This window comes from Castor canadensis, chromosome 13, assembly GCF_047511655.1.
Source record: "Castor canadensis chromosome 13, mCasCan1.hap1v2, whole genome shotgun sequence".
In the NCBI taxonomy this organism is placed as follows: domain Eukaryota; kingdom Metazoa; phylum Chordata; class Mammalia; order Rodentia; family Castoridae; genus Castor; species Castor canadensis.
Genome location: NC_133398.1, coordinates 22,027,077 through 22,050,644, shown reverse-complemented (window position 1 = coordinate 22,050,644; position 23,568 = coordinate 22,027,077). Strand labels below are relative to the sequence as shown.

The 23,568-nt window shown below is 40.3% G+C and overlaps 1 protein-coding gene across 2 annotated transcripts in view; it reads right to left on the bottom strand.

Annotated features, from left to right (window-relative positions):
* Positions 1–17,001, bottom strand: part of Inip (INTS3 and NABP interacting protein) — a 39,668-nt gene extending 22,667 nt beyond the window's left edge. For both annotated transcript variants that reach the window (XM_020170839.2, XM_020170840.2), the window contains exons 1-4: positions 16,864–17,001; positions 15,634–15,716; positions 1,958–2,060; positions 1,061–1,151 (exon numbers count right to left, since the gene is read on the bottom strand). In XM_020170839.2, the coding sequence (XP_020026428.2) occupies positions 1,061–1,151; positions 1,958–2,060; positions 15,634–15,658 (219 nt within the window). In that variant the 5' untranslated portion in view covers positions 15,659–15,716; positions 16,864–17,001. The remainder of the gene's footprint in view (positions 1–1,060; positions 1,152–1,957; positions 2,061–15,633; positions 15,717–16,863) is intronic.
* Positions 17,002–23,568: the final 6,567 nt, after the last annotated feature.

Here is a 23,568-nt window from a genome sequence, read left to right as displayed (position 1 = left end):
TATTTAGAGCCAAGTTTTCAACCACGGCATTACAATTATCCTTTCTGAATGCTTGAGGCCAAATTTACTTACTCACTTCTATGCTGCTAATTTTGCTTAAATACACAGAAGACAGACAGTAACACAGAATTTGGATTAACAAATTGTACCAAGTACTCGTTTATCATCCACACTAGCTCCCCTGTGATTCTCCTCAGTCAACAGATAACTCAAAGACACGAGTAGCTTTGCTCTGTGGGTGTGGAAAACTTCTGTGAAGCTCCCAAAGAACTCTGCTTTTGGCCAACAAAGCAGGAGCTTGAAAAGAAGAGTAGTAATTGGAAGTAGAGGGGAGACAGTGATATTATTGGTGATTAACAGGAAACATGGTGGTAAGTTCCCTGTCATTAAAAAAAGGAGGAGTATTTGTTAAGCCACCTAAAGTGAGGTGATCTTTATAATGTCCCTTCCAATTCTGGGATTCCAAGGTTTAAAAGCATAAGCAATTATACCTACAAAAGAACATGATGTCTTGTCCAAAGTCTCTGGGAATCTTAAATTATCCAAAATGAGTATAATACTAAAACTATTCATTACTCTGAAGAATAATATATCTTCAAACTGATGAAGCATCACATTCCTAATCCTATGGTAAGCCTTTGAAGGTTTTCCACACAAGTCATACTGCCTATTTTAAAAAAGTTCAAATATCAATGAGCCAATAAAATCATCAGATGAGGTTATGACATGTCAAATTTGCAAATACAGATACTAGCCAGTTCAATTTTCTAGATCCTGTCTATCCAAATATCCTAAACTCTTTCATGCACAAGCAATGCCCTGGCAAGATACAGCACAGAATCAATCCTGACTGCAATGACACCATAAAAGATACTTTCATTACTACTGTATTAGTCCTTCAAATCCTTTGGGTATGACTGAAAATCAGCAAACCATTGCAATTATGTGTGGAACATTTTTATTGATATTGCTCCACTGAAATACAGAACAACTACTGTGCTGGCTTCTGATACCTAGGAAATCACCAATGAGACAAGAGTGTCAGTCACACATTGCTAACCTGCAAAGCTGCCTTCTGTTGGGCTGCGATGTGCTGCTGCTCAGCATGGTCCCGGAAGTCCTTATTCAGAGCAGGCCTAGAGAGTGCAATGCTAAAACGGAAACCTTGGTTACTTGTCTACTTAGGGCTGGACAACCTTACTTTTAGATGTATATAATTATAAAAGGGGATTTATCAGATTACCACTTGTAGTGGTAGTAAATTATCTTTTTTAAAAATTGAGGTATAGTTGACACATAAAATTTTATATATAGATATAAATATAGATAGATATAGATATAGATATTGATTTATTAAATCAATAACTCTCTTTTCTACTTCTCCCATTACCTGTAGTAATTTATATGAAAGCCTACATTATTTACTGGGATTTCAAGTGATTATTTTTGCGGGGAGGGTGGTTTCAGACAGGGTGTTGCTACACAGCCCAGGCTGGCCTCCAATTCATGCTGCTCCTGCCTCTGCCTCCCAAGTCTGGGATTAGATATGCACCATCGTGTTTGGCTAACTTTTAAAAACTGTAATTTATTATGATCCTTTTTAACATTATTTTTAAAAGCTAACAAAACACGTGATGCTAACTTACAGGCACTTATTTACCAGGTTCTAGAGCAGTTACTAGATGTTTGGCTCTGTGCTAAGCACCAGGGGTATTAAAATATGCAAGAGGAGCTCACAGCTAACAGCAAGAATGATGAAATATGATACATGCCATAACAGGGGAATTAGTAGACTTTTAACATAGCTAGGATATTGATCAGGGAAAATGTACACCTTAACCTAAAAGTAATCGGAGACTCAAGAGTGTTAAGCATATTCAAGAGAATTTTCAAGAGAATATTTCATATTCTCTTGAAAAATATGATTAATAATAGCACCCCAAAAATAAGTCAATACCTAGCTCCAGGATGATTTGTTGAAGACTGGTTCTGCATAAGTAATTTTCTTTTCTCTTTGTCCAGTTCTGCCAAGATTGCAACTCTATTCTTGTTTTGAAAACCTACAGTTTAGAAAAAGAGGGAGGAGGGGGAAATAAGAAACATTTTAGTCCTCTTTTATATACCGAGGCCATCAAGAACCCAGACTGCAGACTCTCTCACTCTCTAATATGAGGAACTCACGAGGACGCCCTCTCCCCTGCTGCCTGCTCCCCTGTCCTTTAGGATAACACATGGATACAAATGCAAAGCGTAATAGTGACCGAAGACTTAAGATTTAGCTCAAATAATTTTCATCCCCAAGGTATGGCTAACAATGTTTGGTTTTTAACAAAATTTTTGGGTCACAATCAAATCTCTGTGTGTACAGGTTTTCTTAGACTTCAACTTTAGGCCTCTTTCAAAAGTCTCTTTTGTGGAGAAAACCAGTATTAGGTTTACTCAGAACAAATTAATATTTCTTTTTCTTGACTACTTTCATTCAGAAATGCCACACAATCTTTCAAGAAACAAGTCAAAGAAGCAATTCTGAGAAAGAAATGGAAAGAGACACCTCCTTTATCAAATACGTAATACTGGCTTGATTCTGAGCTTCAGCTTAGAGGAGATCTAGATGTTGCAAGTCCTGTAGCAGGAGCAGCATCCAGCTATGCTTGTGAAATCTGAATTAAATGCCAACATGTAAACAATGAGACTGCACACTGCACAAGAAGGATATGGGGGAGGGAGTAGATTTCAAGCACAGCAGCACTAAGTGCCCCTAAGGGATACTCAGTGAGAGATTTTTAAGAATTTTATACTGATTATATTATAAAGAGGAAGAGCTGGTAGGAAGGGACAGAGATTGGCTGGGGATGGTATTAAAAGTACAAGGGCATCATTCATGCTGAGGTTGGCCTGAACTAGAAACAGCTGAGACTTGCAACTCTAATCTCTTTTTTCTGTCTGTGTGATCGATCAATGAGAAAAATAGGCATCAGCATCAACTTCCATGTCCCTGACATGCCCCCTTTCTGCTCCCAAGGCTCTAGCAACCAAGGGAGTAAGGAAGTGGGCCAGGTGAGCCAAGAATGGAATGTCCAGATAAGGTTAGCTTCTCCAAGTATCCTGGAAACTGGGTAAGCTCAGGAACTGCTCCCGGTTCATGTGCTAAGTCAGCTACTCCTTGGAGTGCTCCTCACACAAGGACAAACCAAACTAGGCAGCTAATGATGTCACTGCTTATGTAGCCTACTTACAAAACTTCTCCTTAGGGTAAGCAGGGCAGTAAAGGAGCGCCATGGAGAGGAGAGTGCTCTCAATCTAGCCGGCCACCACAGACCTTTGCAGAGCTGTATGCCACTTCCTCTAGTCTCTGTCATTAACTCTTTATTCATTTTTCCTTCCCCCTTTCCCTTTCCCTCCTTCCTTCACAGTACTGGGTTTGAACTCAGGGTCTGTGCTTGCTAGTCAGGTGCCATGCCCCTAGTCTTTTTGCTTTTAGTTATTTTTCAAGTAGGGTCCCACATTTATGTTCAGGTCTAAGCTTACACTGAGATCCTATTTACTTTTCCCACACAGAGGGATATTTTCAAGACTCCTGGTGGCTGCCTGGAGCCATGGATAGTACCAAACCCTATATACATGCATTACAGTACCAAGACAGTGGATCGGACAACCCAAAACGCTAAGTGATTAACAGGCAGGTAGTGTGTACAGCATGGACACAGGGAAGGGGATGATTCATATCCCTGGCAGAGTGGCACGAGAATTCATCATGCTTCTTGGAAGGGTGTACAATTCAAAAACTTATATATTGTTTATTTCTGGAATTTTTCATTAAATTCTTTTCTGTGGCAAGGTCCAGGGTTCACGTGACCTGAGTTGAAGGTCCCCCTCTCTCCCCGTCTCAGGGAATTCCTTGGGACCTCACGCCACAGTGACAATATAAGCATACTTAACACATGTGTGTATTTTCAATTTATGATATTTTCATCTTACCACGGGTTTGTCGAAACAACCCCATGGGAGTTGAGGAGAATCTGTATTTAAGGAGAACAGTGTCTAATGCATTACAGGAATGTTCAAATAAGTCACAAAGGCAAAAACAGGTCAAGACTAGAGTCAGCCTTACATAGCAAGGCCAAGTATTAGGAGGGACATGTCTCGCACCTCCAGAGGCAGACACCTAGTTTCAGTCTTCTACATAGTTTTCCCACCACCGTTTGTTAAAGAGGCTGTCTTTTCTCCAAGGTGTTTTGGCACATTTGTTAGGAATCAGATGGCTGTGTCTGCTCATCTTCCGTTCTGCAGGTCTACATGTCTGTTTTTGTGCCAGTACCATGCTGTTTTTATTACTATGGCTCTGCAGTATAATTTGAGATCAGGTATCAGATACCTCCAGCATTGCTCTTTTTTGCTCAGGATTGCTTTGGCTATTCAGGGTCTTTTGTGTTTCCATACAAATTTTAGGACTGTTCTATTTCTGTGAAGAATGTCATTGGAATTTTGGTGGAGATTGCGTTGAATCTTTAGATTGTTTTTGGTAATATAGTCATTTTCACAATATTAATTCTGCCAGTCCATGAACATGGAAGTTCTTTCCATCTTCTATGATGGGTTTTTTGTTATTGTTGTTGTTTTTGCTGCAGTACTGGGGCTTGAACTCAGGGTCTCACACTTCAAACACTCCACCAGCCCTTTTTTGTATTGGGCATTTTTGAGATAGGGTCTCACGAACTATTTGCCCAGGCTGGCTTCAAACCATGACCCTCCTGATCTCTGCCTCTTGAGTAGCTAAGATTACAACCCTGAGCCACCAACATCTGGCTTCTAGTGTCTTCTTCAATTAATTTCTCGATTGCCTTATAGTTTTCATTGCAGAAGTCTTTAACATCTTTTTTATGCTTATGCCTAGTTTTTTATTTTTATTTTTCCAATACTGGGGATTGAATTCAGGTCCTCATACTTGCTAGGCATCCCCCAGTCCAGATCTAAGAGTCTTTCAAGAGGAATTTTCAAAGGACTTTGAGGATCTTTTTGAACTCAAGGTCTACACCTTGAGCCACTCTACCAGCCCTTTTTTTTTTTTTTTTTTTGTGAAGGGTTTTTTCGAGATAGGTGTCATGAACCATTTGCTTGGGATCCTCCTGATCTCTGCCCCCTGAGTAGCTTAGGATTACAGGTATGAGCCACTGGCACCTGGCTCAGTGGGCATTCTTCCTGTGGGCGAGGCCCAACTAAAGAAGTTTGCACATTTCTTCTATTCAAGGTTTCTCACCTTGAATAGTGAATTTTTTTATACCTATAGATGAAACTGAAATGACTAGGGCATTCCTACCTGCTGTGCAGTGACACCAATTCTCTGCACTATGCATTCTCATGTTTGCTAGTAAGTTTCTGATGGCAAGACAGTTCCACATTTTATATTCAGGGAATCTCATCAGTGCGAATGCTTTCATGTTTTTAAATGGAACTGAACTGACTTAAAGCTTTCCCACACTGCTTACATACATAGGGTTTTTTTCCAGTGTGACTCCTTTTATGCTTTTCAAAGGAACTGTGACCAGTGAAGGCTTTCCCACATTGCTTACATTCATAGGGCTTCTCTCCAGTATGAGTTCTTTTATGTCTTTGGACGGAACTAGAAGAATTGAAAGCATTCCCACTCTGCTTATAAGAGAAGGCTTCTCTCCAGTGAGGGTTCTTTCATTGTTTCCAAAAGCACTGAGGAGAACTAAAGGCTTTCCCACAGTGGTTATATTTATACAACTTCTCTCCATATTTCTGAGGTTCACATGGTTTATATCCACACATGGCACATTTAGAGATGAATGACCAATGAGGACTTCTCCACACACATGGGTTTCACAGGTTTTACTCCAGGAAGTTTTCTTACTCATCATAGAATCTAGAATCAGTGCACACACTGACTGTACATTGACTATCATCTTTAGGTTGACAGAGGCTCTCTACCACTTGACTTCTTAGATTTCTCCTGTTTTTTTTTTTTTCATGCTCATTTTGAATGTCCTGGTCTATAGGTACCTGGTAAATAGTACCTGTAGGTTCTTTTGGGAAGAATCCAGCAAAACCCACTGCTCCAGGGTGAAGTTCACAGCCATATCCTCAAAAGCCAGCTTCTGTGTTCTCCTGGCATCTTCCCTACACAGCCCAATGTCAGGGCAGATCACACTGCAATTGAGTCTGAGCCACCCAGGGCCTCTCTCAGTAGCACACATGAGGTTCCAAGTATGAGAGTGACAAAAAGCCTAGACAGAATTTTTTTTTTTTTGGGGGGCAGGACTGAGGTTTTGAACTCAGGGCCTCATGCTTGCTAAGGAGGTGCTCTATCACTTAAGCTATGCCCCCCAACCCTTTTTTGCTTTAGTCATTTTTCAGATAGGGTCTCTCATTTTGCCCAAGGTTGGTCTCAGATTGCAATCCTCCTACATATGTCTCCCATGTAGCTAAGACTACAGGCATGCCCATCATTCCCAGTTTATTTGCTGAGATGGGGTTTTGCTAACTTTTGCCTGGGTTGGGCTTGAACTATGATCCTCTTGATCTCTGCCTCCCAAGTAGCTGAGATTACAGGTATGGTCCACCATGCGTGGACCCAGCTAAATAGAAAATTCTTAAAAAGCAAATTAGAAAATCTGATTGTGTCTAAATCTTGTGGGAAGCAAAATAAGTCACCAAGTGGAAAGTCTTGATATGCTGCTTACAGACATTTCAATTTCTCTCAATATTAATTTGCTCACACAAAAATGTTTTAGAGTCACTGTCAGTAAAGTAATTGTACATAAACAGAAATTAAATGCAATGAACTGTGGAAAAGCATCAAAGACTACATAATTTGATTATTAGAGTTCATATAAATATAAGCACAGATGAGCTTTCAATGTCTTTTGATTTATATGCGCTTATATAAATTATTTTTAAATGTCTATAATTTGGTAGCACTGAAAATTATAATCTCACAGAAATATTTTTGTTTCCAAAAGACATGACAACAAATGGCAAGGATTATAATTTACTTCCTAGTTATAGTTATTACAGTGTTTTCATAACAAAGATTTTTAGAAGGTATTTTACAGTTTTATCTAAATCCTTTCAAGTGGCTCCAAGCTCTTTACTCTTCACAACACCTATGTTTAGTGTTAGAGAAAAGTCCAGGTGGCACTACTAGTTTAGCATGTTCTGTGTGTCTATTACATATAGGCACTAAGAGCTGCGTTGGTGGCTCACACCTGTAATCTTAGCTACTTGGGAGGCTGAGATTAGGAGGATCACAGTTCAAGGCCAGTCCAGGAATAGTTTGTGAGATCCCATCTCCATAATAATTAGATCAAAACGGACTGGACGTGTGGCTTAAGGGGTAGAGCATCTGCTTTGTAAGCACAAAGCCCTGAGTTCAAACCCCAGTCCCATCAAGAAAAAAAAAAAGAACATACAGGCACTACATTCTACAGACACAATGATAGGCCAAAAGTTTTCGACTCTAGTGATCACAGTCGTCTTCAAGTAATCACACCAATGTATAATTACAATCTAAGATGAGTGGTCTCAAATTAAATACCATTCTATGAGTATTTGTGACAATCATTACTATAGAAATGAATGCTGAATAAACTTGCCCTACACTGGGAATGGGGGACCTGTGTCAGAGAAGACCTCCAAAGGAAATTATAACTTGTAGTAAAATCTGAAGGAGGAGTTAACTAACTGGGTCAGTTAGGGGTAGGAGACAAAATAACCCTTCTGCTTTTGAAAAGATCACACTAGCTGCAATGCTGGAGGACAGACTGGACAGGAGAAGATCAGTAGACTATTATAGTAGAACATGCTAGAGACAATGAGTTATGAGTGGCCATGCAAATGAAGAGACATGAACATATCCAAGAGGCAGGCAGGACGTTAAAGGTATATGGATAAGCAACAGACTGAAAATGAAGTAAACAATAAGGAAAAAGGCATCATGCATGTCTCCTAAATTTTTAGCTCATGTCCTTGGATCCTGTATTAGTTTTCTATTGCTACTATAACAAATTCCCACAAACCTAACAGCCTAAAACAATACCAGTCTACTCTCTTACAGATCTGTAGGTCAAAGATCTCACTAACCTAAATCAAGGTGTAAACAGGGCTAGTTTCCTTTGTGGAGGCTCTAGGAGGGAATCTACTTCCTTGCCCTTTCCTATATCTAGTTAATGGTGAACACTTACTACATGTTGCAAGATTAGAAAATCAAATCACTCCTTTGCCACCTTTTGGAATTTACTTAAAATATTTATCAAAGAAAAGGAATAATCCTTAATGTCTGCTCAGGTGATATTCCTAGATTCTCATTTTCTCTCACCCAGATCCCAAGGACCTGCCTCGTAAGCTACTGCCACTTTTTCTATACATCAAGGTTTTTCTTCTTTAGGACTAGTTAAATAACATGATGAAATGTGTTCTACTTGAATTACCCTTTTTTTTCTCACCCACATTTCTTTTCCTCTTACAGATTAACTAGAAGCCCTTTTCATTTTAAAAGTTTTCTTCTTAATAACAGATGTAGAAGAGGTATAAAGACTAAGGAGAGGTCTTTTTCCTCTAATCTACATTTCCCTAATTTTTTTTAGATGCTATAATTAGACTGTTCTAATCCCCATGATGGGTAGTATAATGGTTAATCTTGTCAACTTAATTGGTTTGACAGATGCCTAGATTAGTAAAGCACACTTCTGGGTGTGTCTGTGAACATGTTTACAGAAATGTTTGACATGTGGGACAGCAACTCATGGTAAAAGACCTGTCTTGAATGTGGGCAGCAACCATCCACAGGGTTGGAGCCCTGATGGAATAAAAGTGGAAAAAGGAGGAAGCGGCCACTCTGTGAAAGCTCAACTCTTTCCTGAGGAAGTGTGTCTATTGCTGCAGCCATGGCCCACAGACATCAGACCTCAGCTTATTTAGCCTTTCAACACAGACTCACACCAGCAGCTCTCTGGGAGCTTCCAGGCCTTCAGTCTTAAACTAGGACCATTTGGTGCCCCTTGTTCTGAGGCTTCCAGTTTCTTGGACTGAGCAGCTGCCAGGTCCTCTGGCTCTCCACTATGTACAAGGGCCATTGCCCTCAATCGGGTAAGCCAATCTAATAATCTCCCTTTGCACACACACACACACACACACACACACACACACACAAAATTGGTTTTATTCCTCTAACAAACTCTAACTACTATAGGCAGTATGGAAAAACAGAATGAACAAGGAACTAGGACATAGAACCAAGGTGAGTTCTCATCTCAGTACCACTAATACTATTTCATATTGGTGAAGATTACCTCACCATGTCTCAGGACCAATGGGATAACAGTAAAAACTTCAAAAGGTAGTTACATGAAATATAGAGGATAGAAGTAAAATAACTAGCACAATGCCTACCATGTTGAAGTTGCTTAATACACACTATTATTATTCTCTTGTATTTATCTCCCTATTTGTTAACCTCACTATATTTCTGTTAGTCTCACAATGACAGTTCTTTCTGTGAATAGTGGTTTATTATTCAGAGTACAACTGATTAGCATGCAGCTTTCTAAGTTACACTCACACTAGAAACCTGCTAGGCCAGTATGAATGAACCCAAGGACCCAACGCTCTCTCCTACATATCACATGAGCTCAAGTCACTTTATAGCATATTCTGCCTTGACCCAGTTTCATTCCCAATTTCAACCAGGGTCCTAAACATCAAGCCTAGCATCAGAAATCTTACTCTCTTTGCCTTAGCAACTAAAATGAAATAATCTACTCCAAATTATGCCTTTGCATCCACACTCATCTTTTAAAAAGGTACAAATACATTAACCTTCCGAGAATTTGTATGTATCACTGGGACAAATCCAATGGTGTCTACCTGAGAGGTAGCATACTTATCAACACAAGCCTGAAGTATAAGTCTGCTTTCCTTCTATCGAAACTTGTAATTGAGTCTGAGGTCAAACAAGACACCTTCCAGTAACTATGCCAATCCGTTCCGATACCACACCCTAATAATCACAGTTGAGAGCATCCAGAGTAGCCCCAAATCAATAGTTCCCACGATGTGCTCTGCAGGTTTTATAGTTGCTACCATAGCATTCTGAGATAACTCTAAAGTAAAAGAAGCAACAAAAGCGTTCACGTTCCTTACTTATGGATTTCCCAAGGTCTTTCTGAAATCAGTCCAGCTGCCACGACGTGATCACAGGACTTTGATATTTACAAATAAGGAAAGACTCTGACATAATGAAAGATACAGAAGTGATACCTTGGCCAAATTCCAGTTTGACAACCTGCCTCTACATACTAAAATTCTCAAAAAAAAAAAAAAAAAAAGATAAACTTCTCAAAATGTTACATCTTATCAATCAAATAATTATTGAGAACCTACCAAATGTTCCACACTACATTGGATGCTATGAAGAATATGAGACTTCAATGACTGCTTATGAAATTTAGAAGTCCTGATTACTACTATAGTATGAAAGACTGCTAGATCTGAGGGTGTTAGTCACAGTGACAGGAAAGATTTATTTTGGCTCACAGTTTCAGTCCGTGGTTGGTTGAATCCATCACTTTGGGCCTGAGGAGAGGCAGGATATCATGATGGTAGAAACATGGCAGAGGGTGCTTACCTTATGGCAGCCAGGACAGGAGTAACAGGAAGAGGCAAGCGCCAAGATATACCCCTTCCCCTATTGACCCATTTTCTCCAACCCACCTTCCACAGTTCCACTACCTCCCCAATAGTCTATTTAAATTTTGAATCCATCAGTGAACCACACTATTGACTAGGTCACAGCCATCACAATCCAATTGTTTCTGGAAATACCCTCAGAGACACACATACCCAGAAGTATGCTTTATTAGTCTCCTAGGCTCCAGTTGATTGACCATCAACATTAACCATCACAGAGGCCTTAGTGAACACTACGGGATTCTGTCCCCTGGACCACATTGCAATGCATAGGTCAAGATCTGTTTTGTTTTGGCAGTACTAGGGTTTGAACTCAGGGCTTTGAATTTGCCAGGCAGGTGCTCTACCACTTAAGTCACACCTCCAGCTCTTTTTGCTCTGGTTATTTTGAAGATAGGGTCTCACTTTTTGTCCAGGACTGGACTGCAATCTCCTACACTTCCTACCAGAGCAGGGATGACAAGAAGGCACCATCTCTCCCAACCTTTCTGTTGAGATAGAGTCTTGCAAACTTTTTGGTCTGAGCTGGCCTAGAACCACAATCCTCCTGATCTCAGCCTCCCATGTAGCTTGGGATGACAGGTGTGCCACTGTACCTAGCTCAATATTTTTTTTTTAAAGTCATGTTTCTTTCAGTTATCATTTTAAGGAAACTGAGCACTTGACATTCAACCTCCATATTCATTCCTATGTACATACATGTGCACGATACAAAAATAATTTAATGTAGAGAGTAAAATATAACAGATCCTACTAAGAAGTAAAAACGCTCACTGAGAATCTGCAAGTCTAGAGAACATGATGTGAACTCCCTCTACTGGTGTCTAATAGCAGCAGCTTCATGACACCAACAAAACAGCTGACAAAACAGCAATAAAATCCAAATGGCTAGCCGGGTGCCGGTGGCTCACACCTGTAATCCTACCTACACTCTGGAGACAGAGATCAGGAGGATTGTGGTTCAAAGTCTGCCTGGGAAAAATGAAAACAAGACCCTATCTCAAAAATACCCATCACACAAAAAATAGGGTTGGCAGAGTGGCTCAAATGATAGAGCACTTGCCTAGCAAACGCAGGCCCTGAGTTCAACCCCAGTACCACTAAAACAAACAAACAAAAAACCCCAAATGACTAATACAAATTAACTTCTCTTCAGATTGAGATGTTTCACAGTAGACTTGACTATGGGTCAAAGGCAACACTAAAAATGTTTGTTCCTAATGCAATTGTTAAAAAGAAAAGTAACCAGAAAAATTATAAATCTCAACTCTTTGTTTTATTGGAACAGAAAGATAATTTTAAATTTCATTTTGACTGCTTTGTGTGATTTTTAGCATTGTATTTTCTTTCTTAAATAGACTTCTTAGTTTTCATTTGGTTCAAGTTAATTTGGGGGGGAGGTACTGGGGACTGAACACAAGTTAAATTATCTTTAACCTGAAGCATCATAACTTAACAGGAAAAAGAAGAGGTTAGAGCTCATAGGTAATGTTGACCAGTGACTAGTCCATACAGTACATGAATCACATACGGTTACTCGTGAGGAGCACAGAGAATTATGGTTATAGCGAGTAAAGCTGTCACCATAGCTAATTTTTTACAATAAAGGCTGAATATCCTTTATCTGAACTGCTTGCAACCAGAAGTATTTCAGACTTTTTCAGATTTTTGGAATATCTGCATATACATAAGGAGATATTTTGGGGATGGACCCAAGTGTAAACACAAAGTTCATTTATGTTTCATATAACTTTATACACATAATCTAAAGGTTACTTTATACAATATTTTGCCATAAGCGTGTGAGTGCCTGTAATCTCAGCTACTAAGGTGAGGTGGGAGGATTATGAGTTCAAGGACAGCCTAAGCATTTAGGATAGACTACCATCAACAAAAAAATACTTTTCATGTGCCTACATTTAACTGTGACCTGTCACATGAGATCAGGCATGAATTTTCCACTTGTGTGGCATCATGTTAGCACTCAGAATGTTTAAGAGTTTGAAGCATTTGCTAATATCATGTTTTTTTTGGATTAGGGATGCTCAACATATACTACAATTCTATAAAACTTGTGTAACCCTTAATTTGTCCTAACGCAACTAACAGGCGTCTATCTTTCAGCACTGGCAGAATAGTTTAGTTGGACTAGCCCTGCCACAAACATGATAAATTCTGGACAAAGTTTTTGAGTTTTGTGGTTTTCTTGAGACAGAGTTTCAATGTAGTCTACACTAGCCTCAAATTCATGATCCTTTTGCTTCCACCTCCCAAGTGCTGGGATTACAGGCATGCACCACCATCATGCCTACTTGGACAAAGTACTTAAAATTCCTAACTTGAAGGCACTGGAGACTGATGAAAATCAAGCAGAACTTGTGGCCTTTTGCCTGAACTCCCCCTGCCCCACTCTACAAACAGTTCAGATAGCCTTGCCTTATCTAGCTTGAGGTATGAAAGGCCAGAGTTAAGGGCTAGAAGTATAGCCAAAAAATTAGGGGAGAGACGTGAGAGGGAAAGGCAGAAGGTTAAAGCCCATTACACATATATAAAATCTAACCAAAGTTTTCTCTCACTTTAAATTCTACATACATGGAGGAGAACCCAGGAAGTGCATCAATAGTACAGCAGCTGGAAGCTGAAAAAACTAAGCAAGATTTCAGCTGCTGTCCAACATAAAGGAGGCAAGAATTTGGAATCTGAGTTGTGGCAAGCTGTCTGTTAGAATAAAAATCACATTTCAGAAGAAAACAAAGAAATCCAGAGTCTCTATGATATATTAGTAATAATGTCTAATGTCTAATGACAAATCATTAAGTTACAGAAGAACAAAATGTGACCCATATGCAACAAAAATACAGTCAACAGAAACCAACTCCAAGATGACCCAAATAATGTAATTAGCAGTCACAGACTTAAAATCAGCTATTGTAAGTATGTTCATGGACTAAAGAAAAATGGACACATAATAAATAAAGGGCATTTTAGCAGAGAATTACAAACTCCAGAAAAGAACCAAAGGAAATTCTAGAGCTAAAAATAATTGAGACAAAAATGTTCTCTGTACTAAATTGACAGCAGACTGGAGATGGTAGAACAGTCATTAAACTCCAAATTAGAGGGAGAGATGATAGGGGCAATGTAAATAATGTACAATATAAAACTAATCAGAATTGTACTATGACTCCCCCTAATATATCCTAATATATTATATCCTAATAAATATAATATAATAAAACAATATATTATTTTATTAATAAATATATAATATTTATAATATATAATAAATATAATATAATATATCCTAATAAAAAATCTATTAAAAAAAAACAAACTCCAAATTAGAGCATTAGAAATGATCAAATCTGAAGCACAAAGAGAAAAAACACTGAAGAAAAAAAAGCAGAGCCTATGCGTCAATGACAAGTAATTTATGTGTAATTGTAATCCTAGAATAAAGGAAAGTCTGGCTCTTAAAAGCATTTTTTTTGAATAATGTATGAAAATATCCCAAACTTAAGTGAAAGACCTACAAACCCAACAAAGTTCAAGAAACCCCAGGCAAGAAAATCGCTCCTAGGCATATCATAGTCAAACTTTTGAAATACAAAGAAAAAAATTTTGAAAGCTGCAAGTGAAAAAGAACACATTACCTATAAAATAAAATTACTGCCAAGAAAATGAAAAGGCAAGCAAGATTGAGAAGAAATATTAGCAAAACACTTATCTGATCATGGACTTGTATCAAAACTCAAACAAAGCAACTTCATAAAAGAAAGAAATAATTTAAAAAAAAGTTAACAGATGTGAACACTTCACAAAGGAAGATTTACAGGGAAATCAAGTTAATACTACAATGAGATGTCACTTTGTCCACTATAGAACAGCTAAAATCAAAAAGACTGACCACTAAATGTGGAGCAACCAGAACTCTCACACATTGCTTGAGGGGACATAAAATGCCACTTTGGAAAAGGGGATGGCACTGAATATTTACTCAGCTCCTCCATGCCTAGATATTTATCCAAGAGAAATGAAACATGTAGCTATAAAGAGACTTATAAAGCAGCTTTATTTACAAGGACCAAAACAGACAATCCTAAAGCCCACAAGCAGAATAATAAATAAACTGTGATGTATTATTACCATGGAATACTACTCCAAAATAACAAAGAATGAACCATTCATCCATACATGATATGCATGAATCTAACAGACAGTATAGTAAGTGAAAGAAACTGGACACAAACCAATATACACTTTATGATTCTATCTCTACGAAGCTTAAGACAAAACTAAGATTAAAAAGAAAAGCAACAGATCAGAACAGATAAGTAATTTTTAAAAATGCAATGATGGGTCAAACATAAAAACCAAACAAACTCAGACCTGATATGGAAAGAGGACTGTTTCAAGTTATTAAGCAGGAAATTAGTGGCAAAGTGGGATTTAATTCTTTCTAGAGATTAAGTTCTACTTTAAAAATATAACTCCTTGAGAGCAACCCATGTCTGACTTAATTTGATTAGTGATATCAACACATGTGAAATGTGTACAAAGATTTTTAGAACAATGAAGATAAAGGTATGGTTATTGCCTGATGACAATACGGCTTTAAAAGTGATCTTGATTTCAAGTCAAAAAAAAAAAAAAAAAAAGCAAGAGAACCAAGGAGGACAAAAGGTTTACAATGTGAATGATTTTAACGCAGATTAAAATATAAAATATGGGATAGAACTAATAATATTAAAGATGTTCTGTATATGATACAATGCTGGACCAATTTTTCAAATGGGGGTTTTCACTTTGCTGTGCATTTTTAAATTCTGGCTACATACTAAATTTTCTGAATTTTCTCTAATTCAAATACATTTCCCTTATGGGGAGAATGTGCCCAATAGTAACTGAAACTCCAGCGTGCATTACCTTGTCCTGAAGAGTTTGCTGCCATCTTCCTGGTTTCTGTTTCAATTATGTTCAGTGGCAAAAGATCAGCACTTTATAATCACCTGTAAAAGATGTATGTACACACATATAAGAGACACCCTACTTTAATTGTAAATTAAAAGTTGTCAAGAACTAGCCTGTTTGCATTTTCTTATTCTCTTCAGAAAGACCTATTTTAAAAGCACAACCTTAAATCACAAATTTAAACTCAGCAAGTGCCTCAAGCACGTAATTAAATGAACACTGCTTATTCTTGAAGATGGTAGTATCAACACTTAGCATCGCTGTATCTTCAATATACTCACAAGGCTGTATTTACCAAATAGATCGACCAATTAACAGTATTAGGAAGAAAAAACACTCATCTATGGTGCCTCCGATTCGGCAACTACTGTGTTAGCAGAAAGCTAAAGAAGACAAATGAGCCTAACATTGATCAAATAAATACCTACTCTGCACCATACACTGAGTTCGATGCTCGATTGTGCTTTTATTTATTTACGACCATTTAATAGATGTAGAGGCTCACTGTCACAAACTAATAGGCACACTTTGGGCTCCTGGTTTCCAAGTGTAGTGCTTTTGTACTAACCTCTGGGGAGAGCCCAAGATAAGAAAAACTCTACTCCCACCCTCAAGGCACGCAGAAACCGTGGGAAAATAGTCTTATCCAAGCAACCATACCAAAAGAGCTTAAATGCGCTCTTCAAAAGGCGTGAACAACGCCGGGTGTGGTGGCTCACACTTGTAATCTGAGCTCCCCAGACTGGGCAGGATAGCAAATTGGAGACCAGCCTGAGCTCCATAGGGAGACTCTGTCTCAAAAGAAGAAAGAAAAAGAAAAAGGCGTGGACAGTGCTTTGGAGGTGGAGTGGGATGACGCTGGACTCCTCCAGGAAGCCCGGAAAAGACAGGAATTTTGGTAAATGAGTCCTTGACTGCCTCATGGGAATGAAGCCCGCGGTGACCTTACGGCATCAGTCATCTTGTGAATGGAACGATATGCAGGGAGGTGACAGGGACTGGAATGGCGTCTCAGAAGGGTCCCCGCCCGCGGGCGTGCAGGGCAAACTGCGTGAGACGAGGGAAACTAGGTGGCTTGGGTGGCAAGGTCGGCGGGGAGGCCGACTTCTGGCAACAAAGACCGCACAGGCCAGCGCCGGGGCCGCGCTCCTTCATCTCCTGGCGCCGCCAGGCTGTGCTACTTACCGAGGACGTGAGGGCGCCCGGGAAGCCTCGCTGTGGGGTCGCTGCTGTCAAAAGGGGCGCGACCACTCCGAACTAGGCAAAAACCCTGCAACGCGCAGGACTACAACCTTCCCGCCTGCGCCACGCTTCCGCCCCCTGACTGACGTGTGCCCAAGGGAACGGAAGTCCCGCCTTCCACCCGGACCCAACGGCCTCAGCCCAGTGTATACGTGTTTACTTTCCTAAGAGTGACAGCCGAAGAGGCTCATGGGAGATGCAGGCAGTCCTCTTGGGGGGCGTGGCTTCTAGTCAGGGGCGGGGCGGAGAATAACTGGGTCCCTAGCACCGAGATTGACTTCTTAGTCTTGACGGCTCCGGCTCGCGGGAGCCAGGCCACAAATCTGGCAGGATTTACGATGATGCATTCCACCCCATCTGAGCTTTGGAGAGAGGCTGGGCTCGATTTCAGACTTTACTATCTCGGACTGCATGTCTAAGCACACACACACAAATCCCAGGGATACTTTTCGTCTACAGTTTGCATAAGTATACACAAAGAAAGCACTAAATAGGTAGAAGGTTTTTTGTTTTTTGGTGGGACTTGTGGGGTTTGAACTCAGGGCTTTCCACTTGCAAAGCAGGCGCTTGAGGCACGCCTTCAAGTCAATTTTGCTCTGGTTATTTTGGAGACGGGATCTAACAAACTATTTGCCCAAGCTGGCCTCTGAACTTCGATCCTCCCAATCTCAGCCTCCAAAGTAACCAGAAACACAGGCATGAACCACCGGCGCGAGGGGCCAGGTAGAAGTTTTTGCTATTATAAGATAATCGCATTTTAAAAGTATGCCACAAGACACTTCTAGTAAACCTACACATTTACATTAAGAGGTAAACGTGCATTGGTGTGTGTCACCTGTTCTGTGGTCGTTAACCCCGATGTGTATGTTTTCTACAACTTGAACATCTGTTTTTAATAATTGATGTTTCCTCAAAAGTAAATGTTAATGATGCACAATTTTGTTGTGCATGGATCCATGACTGAAGTAATAATTATAATACCAAGCATTTATTTACTCCACACCAAGCCATTCCCGAGTGTCTTCTTCATGCTAGGGGCTTGCTGTGCATCAGCTCAGGACTGTCATTCCCTGAATTGTATATAAAACTCAAAAATGATAAGTTACTTAATGTCAAGTAGTGAGCTAAAGGCAAAAGGTCTGCCAGGTGTGAAGGCCAAGTTCTAAAATCTCCCTCATTCTGCTCAGGAGGAAGGAATTCCTCTTAGGCCAGCTCTTGTTGATGACTTTGACCCAGGTTTAAAGTATGACACATAAGCATTTTGGTGAAGAGACCGTTCCAGTCTCCCCTATAATCTCAATAATCAGGAAAGCCCTGGTGGTGGTACACTCCTGTAATCCCAGTACTCTTCAGGCTGAGGCTGGAAATAGAGTTCAAGGCAGCGTGGGTCCCATACAGACACCCTGTCTCAAAAAACAAAAACAGATAGGGTGGTGGTTCAAGCTTGTAATCCTAGCTACTAGGGAGGCAGGAAGCAGAGATCAAGAGGATTGCCGTTCAAGACCAGCTTGGGCAAAAAGTTGGCAAGAGCCCATCTCAACCAATAAAAACTAGGCACAGTGTTCTGCATCTGTCATCCCAGCAATGCAGGAAGCATAACTAGGAGGATCAAGGTCCAAGCCATTCTGGACATAAAGCAAGACTTTATATGAAAAACACCTAAAGCAAAAAGAGCTGGAGGCATAGCTTAAGTGGGAGAGCACATGCCTAGCAAGTGTGCGGCTCTGAGTTCAGCCCCACTAGGAGGAGGAGGGGGAGACCTTTACGAGTCTGGTTGTGACTAAAAAGATAAACAAGACCTACATGGCTGATAAAACCATAGGAGATTTTTTTTTTGTTCTTGTCTGGGCACTAGAAACTAGGGCCCAGAAAGCTCCAGTGCAAGTCCCAAATGATGAAAAAAATATTTAAAGGGATGGAAATGCCATCTATCCTGATTTGATCATTACACATTGCATACATTGTCAGATTACTACATGGTACCACTTAAATATGTACAATTAGACTAATAGTAAAATAGGTCTGAAATGGATATTTTGAATTAAGCTTTTTTAAGGAAGGAGAGAGTTCTACCTCTAGAACGTGTTATGATTTTCTGGGGAGTTTAGTTTCCCAGTTTGGGGGAACATTATCAGGAGAAAGAGAAATTTAACTTTGCTGCCAGTTCTTCTGTCTGTTATTTGGTGGTGTTAGTTCTCAAAACCCTTCAGTCTTTTTGAAAGTTTTGAGAACTTCTGCCAGAAGAATTTTAACACAATGGTTAACAGTGGGTTAGTTTGCCTGAGTTCTAATCCTAGCCCTGGTTGAACCTTTTAGTTTTCGATTCTGCCATTTATAAAAGGGAAATAAAAATAAAATAGATGCAGTATTCAGAACACTGTATTCTGAAAATTCAGTATTTTCGATTGTAAAAACAAATGAGGGCTGTGGGCATGGCTCAAGTGGTAGAGCGCCTGCCTGGCAAGTGCAAGGCCCTGAGTTCAAACCCCAGAGGCACCAAACAAAATGTGTAATGCAGTATATATAAACCACTTAGAAAAACACCTGGCACGTAGTAAAGATTCAATAAACGTCAGGTATTAGTATTATTATAAACAGTGAATGATCTGTGTTTTCTTGGATATCTTAGTACTTTGTCAAAGGTCAGCTGATACCTATATGGACCCTACACACATACCAGGGGGAAGACCAAGACAAGGGACATGCAAATGTCAGCCCCATGGCTGATAAAGAAAGGACAGCTAGCAGTGTGAAGGTGCTTACAGACCTTCAGTATCAAAGGAGAGAGTTAGCAATATTCCCCAGTTCCCAACTGAAACCACTCTAACCCCCTTTTGGTATTTTGCAATAAAATAGTTTTGTTTTGTTTTTTGATGGTACTAGGGTTTGAACTCACAACTTCACGCTTGCTAGGCAGGCACTCTACCACTTGAGCCACTCCACCAGCCCTTTGCAAGAAAATATTAATGGAGATGGCATTAGGTTAGACAGTGCTTAAAATCAAGTGTGTAGACATTTGAGATATTTACTATAGTAGCTATCTATTTCTGTGTAACAAATTACCCTGAAACCTGGCAGTTTAAAACAGTAAACCTTTGTTTTACCTTTTCTGAGGGTCAGGAATCCAAGCAGTATGGATAAGAGATTGTGGCATAGGATCTTTGCTGCTGCTGAGTCAAGGTGCTGGCTGGACTATGGTCATTTGAAAGCTTGTCTGGGAGGAGGATCACCTGCAAGCTCACTTACATGACTGATGGCAAGAGGCTTCGGTTCTGCACTATGAGGGTTTCTGCATAGGGTTGTTTGTGGCATGGCAGCTCACAGCCACAGCAAGTGATGCAGGGGTGAGAGAGTGAGTGAGACGAATGCCACAGTGACTTTTGTAGCCCACTCTTGGAAGTGACATACCACTGCGTCTCCATGTACCGTTGCTCACACAGATGAACCTTGGTACAGTGTGAAACAGAGAGAAGACTGAATAGCAGGAGATGGTGGTCTTTGGGGCCGTCTTAGAAACTGGCTACCACAAACACACTGACCAAACAAAACCACAAACACACTGACCAAACAAAATGTGTCATTATTCCAGATCCCAAGACAGAAAATTAAGGGAACCCAGTCAAGGAGACTTTGAGCAGAATCGCCCACTACTTAAGATAATAGCCTCTGGAACTAGACCTCTCTGGGTTCAGATTTTGGCTCTGAAACTTCTTAGGTGAACATTTAGACAAGTTATTTAACTTCCTTGTTCCTCAATTTCATCACCTGTGGAAAGGGATAATAAAAGCAGCTATCTCATAGTGGGTTTTTTTGTGTGTATGGGTTTGTGGGGGAGCTGTGGTTTGAACTCAGGGCTTCAAGCTTGCAAAGCAGGTGCTCTACCATTTGAGCCACACCTCCAGTCCATTTCACTCTGGTTATTTTTTAAGATGGGATCTTGAGTGCTATTTGCATGGGCTGGCCTGGAACCACGATTCTCTCAATCTCAGCCTCCCTAGTAGCTAGGATTAGGCGTGAGCCGCCAGCATCCAGCTCATAGTGTTGTTTTGAGGTTTAAATAAAATAAAACCACATATTTAATACGTATCATCTACCATTTTCTACTAAATGTACATGCTAACTTATTAGAATATTAAAACAATATGAAATGAAGGGGGTGAATCCAACTATGATACATTATAAGAACTTTTGTAAATATCACAATGTACCCCTCTTACAAAAATAATAATAAAAATTATGAGGAATTGCAAAAGGTTTGTACAATCAAAGGTGATGGTCTTCAAGATGACTCCTAGTGTTGTCCCTTCCCACGTTGAGTAAGAATGTTCAAGTTACAGGGTTGTCTTGATGGGATATTGTAGAAATGTCAGTGTGTGACATTGTAGTGCCCACATTGGACTGTCTTGAGTCATTTGCTCTGAGGAAGCCAGCCACCATGTCATGAGGTCACCAACACAGTCCAAATGGAGAGGCCCATATGGAAAAGAGGAGCTGAGGCAAACCTTCCACCATAAACAGGATCAAGTTGTCAGCCAAGTGAGTGGGTCACTCACTTGGAAATGGGTCCTCCAGACCCTGTTAGGCCTTCAGATGACTGTAGCACTGGCTAACCACCTTTTCTTTTCTTTTTTCCCCTCCCTTCCCTTCCCTTCCCTTCTCTCACTCTCTCTCTCCCCCCCCCTTTCCTTTCCTCCTCCTCCTCTTCTTCCTCCTTCTTTTCCTTTTTCTTCTTCTGATACAGGGTTTTGGTATGTTGCACAGGCTGGTTTGAACTCATGTGTTCAACCAATCCTCCTGCCATAGCCTCCCAACTAGCTGGGACTATAATGTGCACACCATTTTCTCTATGGCTCACAAATTTTAATCCACAGAAACTATATATGATGATATGTGTTGTTGTAAGCTGCTAAGTTTTGGAATAATTTATTGTACATGAATATATAGCTAATACACCAGGAGCAACAAGAAGTAGGTCTCTGACCAATGTTAGCCTTGTAGGATTATCTAATTAAGAGAGATGCCACAATGCCTTTTATAACTCAGTTTTGGAAGTGACATACAACTGCTGTTGGTCAGATGGTTGGATTCCTTTAGAATTCTCTACATAGACAGTGATATTTAGGATAATGGCAGGGCTTGATAAGGAAGAGCCAAGAGCCAATGTCTTACATTAGTATGTCAGTAGATGGCAGCAAAGAGAAGAGGATAGTGTGGTTCACTCATGCGGCTGTAAATCTAAAGATCTGAAGCTTTTATATGGAAGACGAACAGTTTGGAATTATCCCTTTTAACTACATTGAGCCTTGGCGTTTTCAATGGGTTATGGAGAGGACTCACTAAACTGCACTGGACTTCTTGTGGAATGGCTGCACGAGTGTAATGTAATGCTTCATGTCATCTACTTCTAATTTGGGTACCTCTAAAGGACCTGGTTTCCAGTGCATTTTAGTATTGTCAAAGTGCCTACAAGAAGCCAGGTGTGGTGGTGCACCCAGCACTAAGAAGGCTAAGGTAAGAGGATGATGAGTTTGAAATCAGCCTGAGCTACACAGTGGCACTGTTTCTAAAAAAAAAAAAGTGCCTATGACAGTACCAAGCAGGCACTATTGCTGATTGAGCTTCCATTTAAACCTAGTTAAATACGAGATGGAGGCTAGAGATGCAACTCAGTGGTAGAGTGCTTGCTTAGCATGCTTGGAGCCCTGGGTTTGATACCCAGGAAAAAAAAAAAGAAAAAGCTGGAACACGTACTTTCACTTTGTGTGTGTGTGTGTGTGTGGTGGTCCTGGTTCGAACTCAGGGCCTCTTGGTTGCTAGGGCAGGCACTCTGCCACTTGAGCCACTCTGCCAGCCATTTTTTTGTCCTGGGTATTTTCAAGAGAGGGTTTGCAAACTATTTGCCTGGGCTGGCCTTGAACCTCCATTCTCCTGATTTCTGCCTCACAAGTAACTAGGATTACAGGCATAAGCCACTGGTGCCCGATGTCCTTTCATTTTTTTGTTTAACAAATATTCAATAAATTATATGTTACACCAAGCACTGAAAATGCAAACAAATGACATGCCCTTGTCTATGACAGGCTTTGAGATGTATGGCCAGGATCCTACCTTTGGTTTTAAAAACTGATCTAGCTGGGCATGGTGGCATGTCTATTATCTCAGCTACTCAAGAGGCACAAGTGAGGCCAGCCGGGGCAATTTAGCAGGACCCTGCCTCAGCATAAAATTTAAAAAGGGTTGGTGATATAGCTCAGCAGTGGCATGCATAAGACCCTGGGTTCCATCCCCAGTACGGATGGGTGGGGAGAGAAATAAACTAATTTAATCCTGTAGTCTAATGATAATTTGTGGGTTTCTGCTGTGCCTTAATTCATTTTGTGTTGTTGTCACAGAATACCTGAGACTGGATATTTAGTCAGGTGCTGGAGGCTCACCCCTATAATCCTAGCTACCTTTGAGGCTGCGATCAGGAGGATGGTGATTGGAGGGCCAGCCCAGGCAAATAGTTTGCAAGCCCCCATCTCCAAAACAACCAGAGTAAAATGGACTAGAGGTGTGGCTCGAGAGGTAAAGTACCTGCATCGTAAGTACAAAGCCCTGAGTTCAAACTCCTGTCCCACTTACCTCCCAAAAAACCCCAGCAACTTG